This window comes from Pseudorasbora parva, chromosome 6 (assembly GCF_024679245.1).
Source record: "Pseudorasbora parva isolate DD20220531a chromosome 6, ASM2467924v1, whole genome shotgun sequence".
Taxonomy (NCBI): domain Eukaryota; kingdom Metazoa; phylum Chordata; class Actinopteri; order Cypriniformes; family Gobionidae; genus Pseudorasbora; species Pseudorasbora parva.
Genome location: NC_090177.1, coordinates 34,578,618 through 34,591,380, shown reverse-complemented (window position 1 = coordinate 34,591,380; position 12,763 = coordinate 34,578,618). Strand labels below are relative to the sequence as shown.

Below are 12,763 nucleotides of genomic sequence, written 5' to 3'. Positions count from 1 at the left end.
TTAACAGGCTTTTTCTTCCTTTTCTAAAGAACAGATATGGCACTTATCCTAGTGAAACTGCGAGAATGGGGGAGTCAGAGTGCTCAAGAGTGTGTTGTGACCCAGAAGAAAGTCACGCTGTGGACAAGTTGTAAAGCTTTAAGTGGAGTCAGCACTTCTCATTGTTTTTAAACTGTTTAAGTAACTTTTTTTTCTGTGTTGTTTCACGTCCACAAATGAATATATAACGTTAAAAATACAGCGGATGTATTTACATATTTATTTGAAATAAATAATACGATGATATTTTTTATGCACCGTGATCAGAGTTTGAATAAAAACAGAAAATAGGCATTTGGTTTTGTAGAAAGATATGCAAATGCTATAATTAGAGAATATAATTTAGAAAGAAAATCATACAGGTTGAGAATGGCATGAAGATTAGGAAATGATGACAGAATTTTCATTTTTGAGTGAACAATCACAACAAGTCACAAAAATACAATATTTAACTATAATTTATTATTATGATGGATGGATGGATGGATGATGGATGGATGGATGGATGGATGGATGGATGGATGGATGGATGGATGGATGGATGGATGGATGATAGGTAGGTAGATAGATAGATAGATAGATAGATAGATAGATAGATAGATAGATAGATAGATAGATAGATAGATAGATAGATAGATAGATAGATAGATCAAGACAAGATGCACAATATATTACAATAAATAAAAGACATTGGAGTAAACATAAAACAATTTTCACAATGTGCATTAGCTATAGTTAGAAATGTCTAAGTGCTGGTTAGATCAACATTAAAGAACAATCTCAACTCTTTAATAATAACAGACATAATATTAAAACAATTCCAGATTTGTCTTATTTTAAATAAACACAAAATAATTAACTTTTGTTATGGTTAAATAAATGCTCAGTGATATCTTCCAAATATTTGTTTTATTTTGGCACAACTTTTTCTCTAAATAATGTTGATATGGCAAGGCAACTAGCCATTTGGTCATATCCTGGCATGTGTGGAAAGTTTTAAACCGTGTTACAACAATTGTGGGTGCTGAATTTCTTGAAAAATCAGCTTTGGATTATTGTTTTAAAATTATAAATAATAGGTAAAATGTTAAAGTTACACTAAATGTTTTGACCCTTTAGCGGTTAAAAAAATAAATCGTATGGGAGAGCATTGTTTTGGTTGTGCTTCGGCTCTGCTCCTTTGCGCGGATGAACATAGCCTACTGTACAAGTTGATACCGGATCTTCTTATCAGAGCAGATGGACGAATAAATAGTTTTGTTTGTTTAAATTACAAATGGTGATTCCTCGTTTTGAATTATCTATAATTTTTCTCGTTAGTTAGACAACAAAATTTCATTTCCCGCAAAATCAGACTGCATAAAAATGCCATTATTATAGGTTTAACAAATTTTGTTTTGGTAAAATGGCTTGGATTCTTTGCACTCTTTCACTGATAACATTTTATTTTGAATCATAAAGTAATATTTGTTAGCGTATTACTAAGTGTTCTTTAATCATCAGTGCTGGCGCGCAAGTTTTGTCATGCGTTTGGTTTGCCCATATGTTCCCCACCTCCTCGTGCACGCGCTGGTCTAGTAGTTTTAATGACGCGTGTTTTATTGCACTGACAGCATACTGTTATTCATCTCCACAGCCACTTCGTGTTATCTGTGAATCGCTGTGTGAGTGCTTTCAGCACTAAGGTGAGAAAGCAGAGGGAGGAGTTTAAACTTACCCGAGGCTTCGGGAGCTGAATGACTGTCATCTCTCTCTCTCTCTCTCGGGTTTATATGTGGACGCGCACGCTGATTCCTCCTGCTCCACAGCAGATATTTGCGCTCGGAGGTGTCGTTCAGGAGCACCGGCTCTCTCTTCTACCGGACCGGACACCCGTGAGCATGGCAGACACCTACTAAAGCCACCACGGAGAGATACGCGTTTATACCGACTATGGCTGTGGACGGTAAGCACACTGAATGTGTTATTTAGCCTACTACGATCAACAAGCACTGCATACTGCAGCCACATGTGACAGGCGTTACAGTATGAAGACAATACTTATGATTTCTTATGTTTACTGTACTATACAGTACTGAAGACTAGTGTTCTGTAGCCTAACACCTACAACTCTTTACATTGCACTGTTTACAGTAGGCTACACACAGAGGGGGAAAAAGGTGTCACAATTGTAGGCAACCTTTAGAGGTACAACAGCTCGTCACTATAGGGCATTAAAAGGACATTTTTCTATTTTATTTATTTATGTTTTTCTACAAAAAGTTTCTTGTAGTACCTTATTTGTACTCTAAGTTACTAATACCCACCTTTTTGGAGTAAAAATGTGTATCTGTACCGTTTTCCATGTGTGTACTATTTACTAATGCCTTGTTCTAAAGTATAGGACTAAAACTATATAATAATACATTTTAAAATCATTGTTTTTAAGCATATATCATTTACTCTTATTTATGATATTTTACTGCCATTTGGCCATTTGCCAAAGTTTAAACTTGGTTATTATTCAATTAAAATTTGTAAGACATATTTTTAATATAGTATTTATTACCATACTGTTACTATAGAACAATATTTTATTATTTGCTTCTTTTTTTGCTGCACCCCGGGATGCTGTTTATATTTCTGCTGAATGCCATGTGCAAGTTTAGAAAGTCATTGGTGCAGGCAAACTCACACATCGTGGTTATTTTAGATGTTTTTTGTCCATCATGTTGACATTGTGCTCCACTTGCTGAAGGGAATGCTGGATAGAGTTCACGGGTTCACAGCCGGACGTGAACATAAGTCTACCCGACAACTCGCATGATGAATGAAAACATTCACACACATGCTTAAAGTGATCTCAAGGGCTTTTATGGAATCGTAAGAAATATATGTTTTCCCTTGGCCCCAGGCAATTACACATAATCATAGTAGCAATGTCTGCAGCGCTCAGCGTGGTGCTGAACGGACAGCAAGACCATGCCTCGCTTTAACCTGTCCTTTTCCTATTCTCTTTCCTGCTCATACGTGTGATTCAGAAACGTAAAAGTTCAGTTTGTTTCCAAAGAAGGGCATGCAGAATTATGTTGTGAATTGGCAACAAACTGGATTATCGTAAAGGCCCCCCCCCCCCCCCCGTTCCTCAACGAACGTTAGATCATTGTTTATTCAAACATTTAGTTTTTATGAGATTATAATGTCTTGTTTTAATTTGTGTTGTATTCTGAGCAGAACATATAAGCATGTTTTTCTTCCATCCTATAAGAGAAGGTCTCATATGTGAGTACACAAGCGGTTTATATAGAGGAAGCTTATATTTGCTTCCGAGGCGTTTGCTTACACAACTGAATTACTCTTGAGAGAGCTGATTGTTTGCTTTAATATCTTCTATTGCACAGATATTGCTACATCATTCTCCTGTTACAGTACAGTTATTGCTCGGCAAGGTTTCATTTCATGCAGGCCGTAATAAAAAGGTTTTCAGAATAGAACTGGTTTCTGATTCACATAAAGCATGTTTGTGTCACTGCTCATATAAAGCTTCATTAGATCTGGAGAGGCACAGATGTTGGGTTAACCCCCTCTCGCCCTGTTCCACACACCCTAAAGCTCTCAACCAATCCCAGCATGCAGCAGGAAGACTGGGCCGTTCTCCTGCTACCTAAGGGACCACATGCATTAAGTGCATGGACAAACGCGTGTCACTCATTCATGCGTGCAGATGGATTAGAAATGCTAGGCCCACACGGTTCACTCACGGATTCTAACCACACGCACAATGTCTGAAAAAATAGAAAGAGAGAGCGTGACAGAGCAGTGGTGATAAAAAGAGTAATTTCTGGTTCCGTTTCGCTCAGACTGACATGCGATGGGTGAAGGGAGTGTATATTTTGGCTCAATGTGCATTTGCCTGTTATCAGCAGAAGCGATTCCATGCTTGACCAGTCTGTCAACACCATTCATTGACTGTTCTTTATTTTTTTATTTCTGTGACTGGTAGACATTCGCTGTTACTCTGTCATTTGAGAACACAAATAATGAATTTCATTAATTTTGACCGTTTCGCTTCGCTTGCTGACAATTTTTTGGGGCTAAATCTCATGTGTCACATTTTCCACTCTCCAAAAAAATAAATGTAAAAACAAACCAAGCAAGCATATTCACTTTGACCTCTAGTTATGTCATTCATTTATTCTTTTAGCCTAACTGCTGAGAGATTAATAGCTTTTCCATTATAATTTTTGACTTTGGTCCATCAGTTTATAAAACATGTAAAAACGCAATGCACTTATAAAGGAAGTCTATGGGGCAAGGCAGTCTGAAGGGTTTAAAAGCAGAAATGTGCAGCTTGTGCTATAATCCGTCTTTTTTCTTCTTCTGCAGTGTACACAGTGTACGTTATTTAAGCTATGAAGTTGTTTAAACCCTTATGGGTCAATTTGTCATCACAAATTATTAGTTAACCTAGGATTACATTTTTTTTGGTGACAATTTATCATTTAGGGTCATGAACATGGTTGCACAATTTTGACTCACTTAAGTGTTGTGAAATGCGTGTGAATTTTAATGTTTGCGGGTCAATTTGACTAATTAAAGATGAATGGTAAAAAACAAAACAAAAAAATTGATACATAGAAATATATACCAATCAGGCATAACGTAACCACTGACAGGTAAAGTGAATAACACTGATTATCGCTTCATCACGGCACCTGTTAGTTGAGCAAGTGAAAATTTTGTCCTCAAATTTGATGTGTTAGAAGCAGGAAAAAATGGGCAAGCATAAGGATTTGAGCGAGTTTGACATGGGCTAAATTGTGATGGCTAGACAACCGAGTCAGAGCATCTCCAAAACTGCAGCTCTTTCTTGTGGGCTGTTCCTGGTGTGCAGTGGTCAGTGAGTATCTATCAAAAGTGGTGAACCAGCGACAGGCTCATGGGTGGCCAAGGCTCACTGATGCACGTGTGGAGCGAAGGCTGGCCCGTGTGGTCCGATCAAACAGACGAGCTACTGTAGCTCAAATTGATCAAGAAGTTAATGCTGATTCTGATAGAAATGTGTCAGAATACACAGAGCATCACAGTTTGTTGCGTTTGGGGCTACATAGCCGGAGACCAGTCAGGGTGTCCATGATGACCCGTCCACCACCGAAAGCACCAACAGTGGGCACGTGAGCATCAGAACTGGACCACGGAGCAATGGAAGAAGGTGGCCTGGGCTGATTAATTACACTTTCTTTTACATCACGTGGATGGCCGGATGTGTGTGTGTGTGTGTCGCTTACCTGGGGAACACATGGCACCAGGATGCTCTGCGAGAAGAAGTCAAGCTGGCGGAGGCAGTGTGATGCAATGTTCTGCTGGGAAACTTTGGGTCCTGCCATCCATGTGTATGTTACTATGACACGTACAATCTACCTAAGCGTTGTTCAATGGTTAACTGCAGCTACACACCCCTAAAGACTGAGACAGGGCGAGACCGGGTCAAGAACAAGATCAAGAACAAGCACTCCTCAAATTAATGTGTCCGCTGTCTGAGAAATGTCTTATATTACAGTTAGAATAATGAGCCATTATACAATTATTACCAATCAAATAGCGAACAATAAAATGAATCTTGGTTGCTCAGAAGTTGCATCCGAATTGGTACAATTACACCTGCATAAATAATGCTCAGATTAATTTCACATTAACACAATACATCAACATTAACATTATTGAACAATCACAGAATAATTTATTATTCAACCGATTTGAAAATTATATATTAGTAAAATTATTCACTTAATATTAACTTTTAAATCAATATCACATTTGCAATCGTGCTCATTTTCGTGAAAACAGCTGTCTTGCTTTTGTGATATTGCTTAATTATTATCCTATGTTATATTAAAAAAAACGAAATCTCATACAAGTATGTTCTTGCAATCATATCTGGAATTGTGTGGGCATTTATATTAATTTTGGGCATTTTTGAGACAATCCTGCATTGATTTTGAGCCCGGACAGCACAGTAACAAAATAAATCACATTAGAAAAAGATTGCATTTTAAGCAGTAAGTTTTACATCAAATCACATTAATGATGTTAACAAATTAATCAGACAATGCAGCGGCAATTTAGTGATATCCTCGCAGTTGTGGTCTTGAGCTAAAATCCCAAGTCCTCTGAGACCAAGACAAGGCCAATTACTAATACGTTTGAGACCGAGACAAGACCAAGACCTTCAAAAGATGGTCTAAGACCGGTCTTGAGTACAACACTACTTATTAGAAATAGACTTTTTCAAAAATAAACATAACTGCTGCAAAATTTGCATTTTTCGCTTTGGGTGCATGTGTGTATCTTGCATTGTAGAACAAAACGTCAAAGAATAGTCAAGTTACATTTACCGCAGGCTTTATTTTACTCATAAATTGAAAAAGCCCATTATAAAAGCCCATAGGAAAATCTCTTTGAATTAGACTTCCGGGTTTTGACGTCCCCCCTACACCACTCTATCGTATTGCACTTTGCTTCGAAGTGAAATAAGCAATTTTGACTTAAAAAAACAAAACAAAAGTCATTTTTTTTGTCTGTGGTAATCGACAGTATGTGTCTCAGATGCTGTTGATAGAGCTTAACTAGTATTAAACCCAGAACATTCCTTTAACAATGGTCCCAAATCTGTTCCTTTGAGAGCTTTTGTCCTAAAGCCTCTTGATCTTGTTTTGTGCATTGTAGGTCAGATTAAATGAATCTCGCCCAACCACATGACCAAAGTTGCGTCCCTGTGAACTGATTCTCACACGAGCGCATGAATAATGAAGAAAAGGAGTGAAATGAAAAGAAGCTACTGTTTTCTTTAGCCACATAAACATGGCTTTTATTAGCCTTCTCTCACTTGTTTGTTAAGGAGGGGCTCTTAAACGCTATTTGGTGTCCTTCCCAAAAGTTGGCTTTGGAGAGCGTTTGAAATGTGATCCGGGCTCAAATGGTGTGGAATGTGTGTGTGTGTGTGTTTTTAGGCCAGCATCCTTGTGTCCTCTCATGCAATCTATCCACCTTAAACCATCCATCCGTCCCTTTATCCCCCCTATCCTTTTGTATCAAACCTTTCAAGTAGATAAAGGATTTTGCTAAAATGGATGTTGTGTGTGTGTGTGTGTGTGTATGGCATGTTTGATCTCTCTCTGTGTGTATGTGCTTATCTATGAGTTTGCATTATGTTTTTATGCTGCTGTATGTATGTTTGTTGTTGGTCTATCCTCTCACTGTCATCGCAGTTCACACAGGATGCTGACATCAGGAGAAGATTTGCCTGCTTTTTTTCCTTGCAGTGATCCATTTAAAAGATCTTAAATAAAAAGACTTCACTGCCAGTGCATTAGTATAGAATAGGTTTACTGTATTTCATATTTGCACAGCTGTTTTGGGTGGATATTTTTGCCTCTGACTTAGATCTGATTAGACAATTTGCCATCAGGTACATTCACACGTCAGACATATTAAAGGGATACTTCACCCAGAAATGAAAATTTGATGTTTATCTGCTTACCCCCAGGGCATTCAAGATGTAGGTGTGTTTGTTTCTGCAGAAGAACACAAATTAAGATTTTTAACTCCAACCGTTGCAGTGTGCAAGTCGTATAATGCATGTCAATGCTAACATTTTAGAGTAAGAGAGCTATGAGAGTGTTAAAAACATAGACATATGAATCCTTATGAAACCCTGCAGCTCGCGACGACACATTGATGTCTTAAGACACGAAAGGATCGGTTTGTGTGAGAAACCGAACAGTATTTATATAATTTTTAGCCTCAAATACAACACTCAATAGCCACAACTACGCTATCACTTCTGGTGGGTGAGGTCAAATTACATAGTGTAATTTGACCTCACCGCGCTCGCGGCTGTTAATAGCGTTGTATTTGAGGTATAAAAAAAATGTATAAATACTGTTCGGTTTCTCGTACAAACCAATCGTTTCGTGTCTTAAGACATCAATGTATCGTCACGTGCCACACAGGGTTTAATATGGGTTTGTATGTGCATGTTTTTTTTACTCTCATAGATCTCATACTCTCATGTGTTACCATTCACATGAATTATACGACTGACACACTGCACTATTTTGTGTTTTAATGAAGAAACAAAGTCACCTTTATCTTGGATGCTAAGCAGATAAACATAAAATTGTCATTTTTGGGTGACTATCCCTTTAACAGAGACTGTTTATAAATATAAATGCATTGTGTTTAAATCTGTTGATCTAATTAAAATGATTCGGAAAAGGTGGAACCTGAAGATCCAGGGTACAGATTCATTCAAATCAACAATGCCCTGTACATATTGTACGATGTTGGGATGTCCCATGCGATTTCTGTGGTCACGGCTCCTAAACGGTGGTCCTACGACGTCGTACAGTGAGAGAGGTTCAAAGACGGCCATTGTCACCGTCTTGTGACCAAATATAGCCTGCGATAATTTTCAGACACTGTCAGAAATGTAGCACGGTCATTTTACAGTGTATTTGACCGCATCCATATTCTCCTATTGTTTCAGCTCTCATAAAAAACACAATTGCCAAAGTTGGATTCATCTTGCTCTATTTGTTTACCACTAGCACACCCTGATGACGTTTTATTCTTCTATACTATTTGTGTCTTTGTCTTTGATTCAATAGTTGTCTTCATCGTTGTACATGGCGTGATTTGTAATGATCGTATAGGATAATGATCTTATAGGTAGCAGGCATAAGACTGTATAGATCCTAGAAAATTGCATGCTTCATCCATATGCTGCCTCACTATGGATCAGTGCTACACTTCTGAGATTCCCAATGAATAATAGTGGGATTGAGGGGGATGGGGAGGAAAAGCAAGGGGGAGGTGTCTAATAAACATTCACTCGTCAATCCCCCAGGACTTTACAGATTGATCAAGCGTTAAAACCCTGGAGGGATCAATTTGGGCTTAAATCAACAAGCATCTTTAAGAAAATGGACAGAGAGAAAGGAGGAGGCAGAGAGATGGCTGAAGAATGGAGAAGAAAGGTTCATTTCATTGGCCTGGAGGACTGATGGCTGGGTTGACCCATGAGCTATGGATAATTGCTCTTGCAGAGGGCAAAGCTTTATACCACCCCCACCCCCCTCAACATCCCAAGTGTTCTCCCACCCCCCACCCCAGTGGTACCTAATTTCTTCAGTACTGTGGTCACTCTTGATTTTTATTAAATGGGCGGTCTGTCAGCTCCTCTCATCCTGTTGTATTAGCAAGTGCACGGGCCCATGTCCAATATCTCTCCGTTAATTAGTGCTCTGCGAAGGAAAGAAATGGACGATTGGGAAAGATAAAGGATGAAAGAAGATGAGGTTGAAGAAAGAGACAGCGAGATAAAATGGAGAAAAGATAATGGAAACTGCTGAGAGGGTTGTGCTAATTAGAGATAATACAGTTGGTTTGAATTTGATGGAAATTAATGGTCTTCATGCTAGTTAGTTGCCATTTTGTAGTTGCTTTTCTTAAAGGGTTAGTTGACCCAAAAATGAAATTGATGTCATTAATGACTCACCCTAATGTCGTTCCACACCCGTAAGACCTTCGTTCATCTTCAGAACACAGTTTAAGATATTTTATATTTAGTCTGAGAGCGTATCTACGTCTATGCACACTTTACTGTCCATGTCCAGAAAGGGAATAAAAACATCAGAGTAGTCCATATGTGACAGCAGTTAGTTAGTTAGAATCTCTTGAAGCATCGAAAATACATTTTGGTCCAAAAATAACAAAAACTACGACTTTATTCAGCATTGTCTTCTCTTCCGCGTTTGTTTTCAATCCTCAAATAAAGATTCAAACGGTTGTGAATCAGCGGATTGATTCATGATTCGGATCGCGTGTCAAACTGCTGAAATCACGTGACATTGCTGATCCAAATCATTGATCGATTCACTGATTCATAACCGTTTGAATCTTTATTTGAGGAACATGGAAGAAAATCTCTCTCTCTCTCTCTCTCTCTCTCTCTCTCTCTCTCTCTCTCTCTATATATATATATATATATATATATAGAGAGAGAGAGAGAGAGAGAGAGAGAGAGAGAGAGAGAGAGAGATTTTCTTCCATGTTCCTCAAATAAATATATATATATATATATATATATATATATATATATATATATATATATATATATATATATATATATTTTTTTTTTTTTTTTTTTTTTTTTGTTAAAGTCTTCATGAAATCAAAATCGACCCTATTTACAATCTTAGGGTGAACAATTAATCTGTGCAATACACAGATTTTTTTTTTTGTCATGGTAATCTTTAATCAAAATCTGAAATTTGGCATTTCCTCTCAGATGATGTCAGTTTTACGGATTGCGTTTTAAAATACGACACCAGGGTGTCCAGATGAAGGCTAAAGTGATGACCCTTTCAGCAACTGTAAAAGAAGTTGGTCATTCCAAATCTGTAATTTCTATAATATTGAAGCTTTACAAAGACACAAATTCATTCAAGTACCAAAAAGGTACGCAAGACCAATGCACGAGAGGACAGGACAATGCAGAGACTTTCAATGTGGAATCGGTTCAACACTGCAGCTGGAATTACTTGCCAGTTCAGAGCTGAACACAGTGAGGATCTGCCTCGCCATACAGTGTCTTGTCATTTAAGAGAATTCAGACTGAAAGCTCACTCTGCAGTGACCAAGCCTCTCATCAGCAGAAAGAATCAAAAGGCTAGACTAACCTTTGCTGAGGAGCATGAACAGAGGAGAACTGGTCCAAAGTTCATTTTAGTGATGAATGCAAGTTTAATTTATTTGTGTCTGATGGGAAACATTATGTTCGGCAGCAAACTGGAGAAAGATTGAACCCAAAGTGGCCAAAGAAGTCAGTGAAAGATGGAGGAGGAAGTGGTTTTGGGGATGTTTCTGTAGCAGGCGTTATTATACAGCTACATTGCAGAACCTCAGAACCTGTTTATCAGAACCTCCTTCAGCAACATGTGGTTCCTTCACTGCGAGCATCTCCAATCAGCCCGCAATTTTTATGCAAGACAATGCCCCCGATCACACTCCAAAACGGGTAAAGCAGTTCCTTTGAAGTGAGAAAATTTAAATAATGAAATGGCCAGCCCAGAGTCTGATCTAAACCCCATTGAAAATCTACGCAAAATCATTGCCGACAAAGTTATGGCTAAGAAACCCACTACAGTTACCGAAGTGTGGAAGAGACTGGAAGAAGAGTGGACCGAGATCCCAGCAGAGCAGTGTGAGTATAGTGATGTCCTGTGACCGCAGATGTGCTGGGCCTCTATACCTCCTACAAATGTACAGTGTTGTGTGTAACGCGTTACTAAGTAATGCGTTACAGTAACGTAACTACTTTTTCGGGGGAAAAGTAGTGTAACGCGCTACTTCGGAAAATTTGGTAACGAAATGTAGTTCATTTTTCAATTCGCCGTAACGTTACTTTTCCCATGGTAAGATTTGACAGCGACACTGCCATCTGCGCGCTTGCGCAATAGTTTCAAGCCCCACACGGTACGTTTTGTCCTAGGCTATCAAGACACGATTCGCACCGGTATTGGAGAGCAGGGAAGCTTTATTGGCTGCCTTGACATTGCCGAAATTTAAAGTTCGGCGGATAAGGGGAGCGGACCGGAGAGAAGCGGTGCGTGTGCTGCTCATCGCGAAGTGTCGCACTCTAACCCATGATGCAGAGCCAGCTGAGAATAAAAACAGAGAAGTTGCCGCACACAGCGGCGCCAATGAAAATGACTTTTTTTCTTTTGGTGAGGAGGAGGAAGACGCAATGGCCTTTAGTGCAGACTCAGAGGTACTTGAGTACATGAGATCAGGCTCAGAGTTAGAAGTTCTGAACCGTTTCCCCCGAGTGAAAGCTGTGTTCATGATATACAACACTGCCACACCATCCAGTGGACCGGTGGAAAGGCTGTTCAGCCTGGGAGGCCATGTGCTTACCCCCAGAAGAAACAGACTTTCAGATAAACGTTTTGAAAGACTGCTCTTGATGAGGTAGGCTATAATCACCCATTTTGTGCTGATGTGGAATAGGTTGCCTGCCACCCATGCTATAGACAACTCAAGCCTATTCCTAATATCCTCTTTTCTATCTGCCCATCATACTGTGAAGTAGGGCCAGCATATTCAGTTAACATTAATTCTGAAGCTAGTCATGCTATAAGTTGTGCTTGATTTTATTTTGGCTAAAATTTCTTTGCCTCTGTTTTGCCTCTATTGTGCCATTCCATTTTATTTACACAGGCCATCGACATCAAGCCATTTTTAAGTTATTATTTTTTCTGTTGGATTTAGATGAGGCATGCATGTTTTATTTTGAGACATATGACCAATTTTGAGGTTACCATATTGTTCCTAAGGAGCTTATTGATTTTTTTTTTTTTTATAATAAAGAGCACAAAAGAAATGTGTTATGTCCTCCATAGTATAACTTTATGTAGGCCTACACATTAAGGAACAGATATTGGGTTATGCCCAAAGTCAAGCAACATAAAAGTAATGTAAAAGTAACGAGTAACATAAAAAGTTACTTTCCAAAGGGGGTAACTAAGTAAAGTAATGGATTACTTTTTAAAAAAGTAACGAGTAACGAGCAAACACTACTTTTTAAAAGTAACTTCCCCAACACTGCAAATGTATGACTGCTGTAAGCATCACATTTTAGTTGTAATGTTTTTTTTTGTGCTGCATTGGTTATTGTTCTCTA

The 12,763-nt window shown here is 38.6% G+C and overlaps 1 protein-coding gene across 3 annotated transcripts in view; it reads left to right on the top strand.

The window, feature by feature from the left end:
• Window positions 1-1,643: 1,643 nt before the first annotated feature.
• The window catches only part of samd10b (sterile alpha motif domain containing 10b), a 92,502-nt gene continuing 81,382 nt past the window's right edge, over window positions 1,644-12,763 (top strand). Inside the window, exon 1 of one of the 3 annotated variants that reach the window (XM_067446771.1) lies at window positions 1,644-1,984. Coding sequence is in view for 1 of the 3 variants with exons in the window: in XM_067446772.1 (XP_067302873.1) it covers window positions 1,972-1,984 (13 nt within the window). In the remaining 2 variants the exon portion in view is untranslated. The remainder of the gene's footprint in view (window positions 1,985-12,763) is intronic. The other 2 variants (XM_067446773.1, XM_067446772.1) reach the window with 2 other exon arrangements.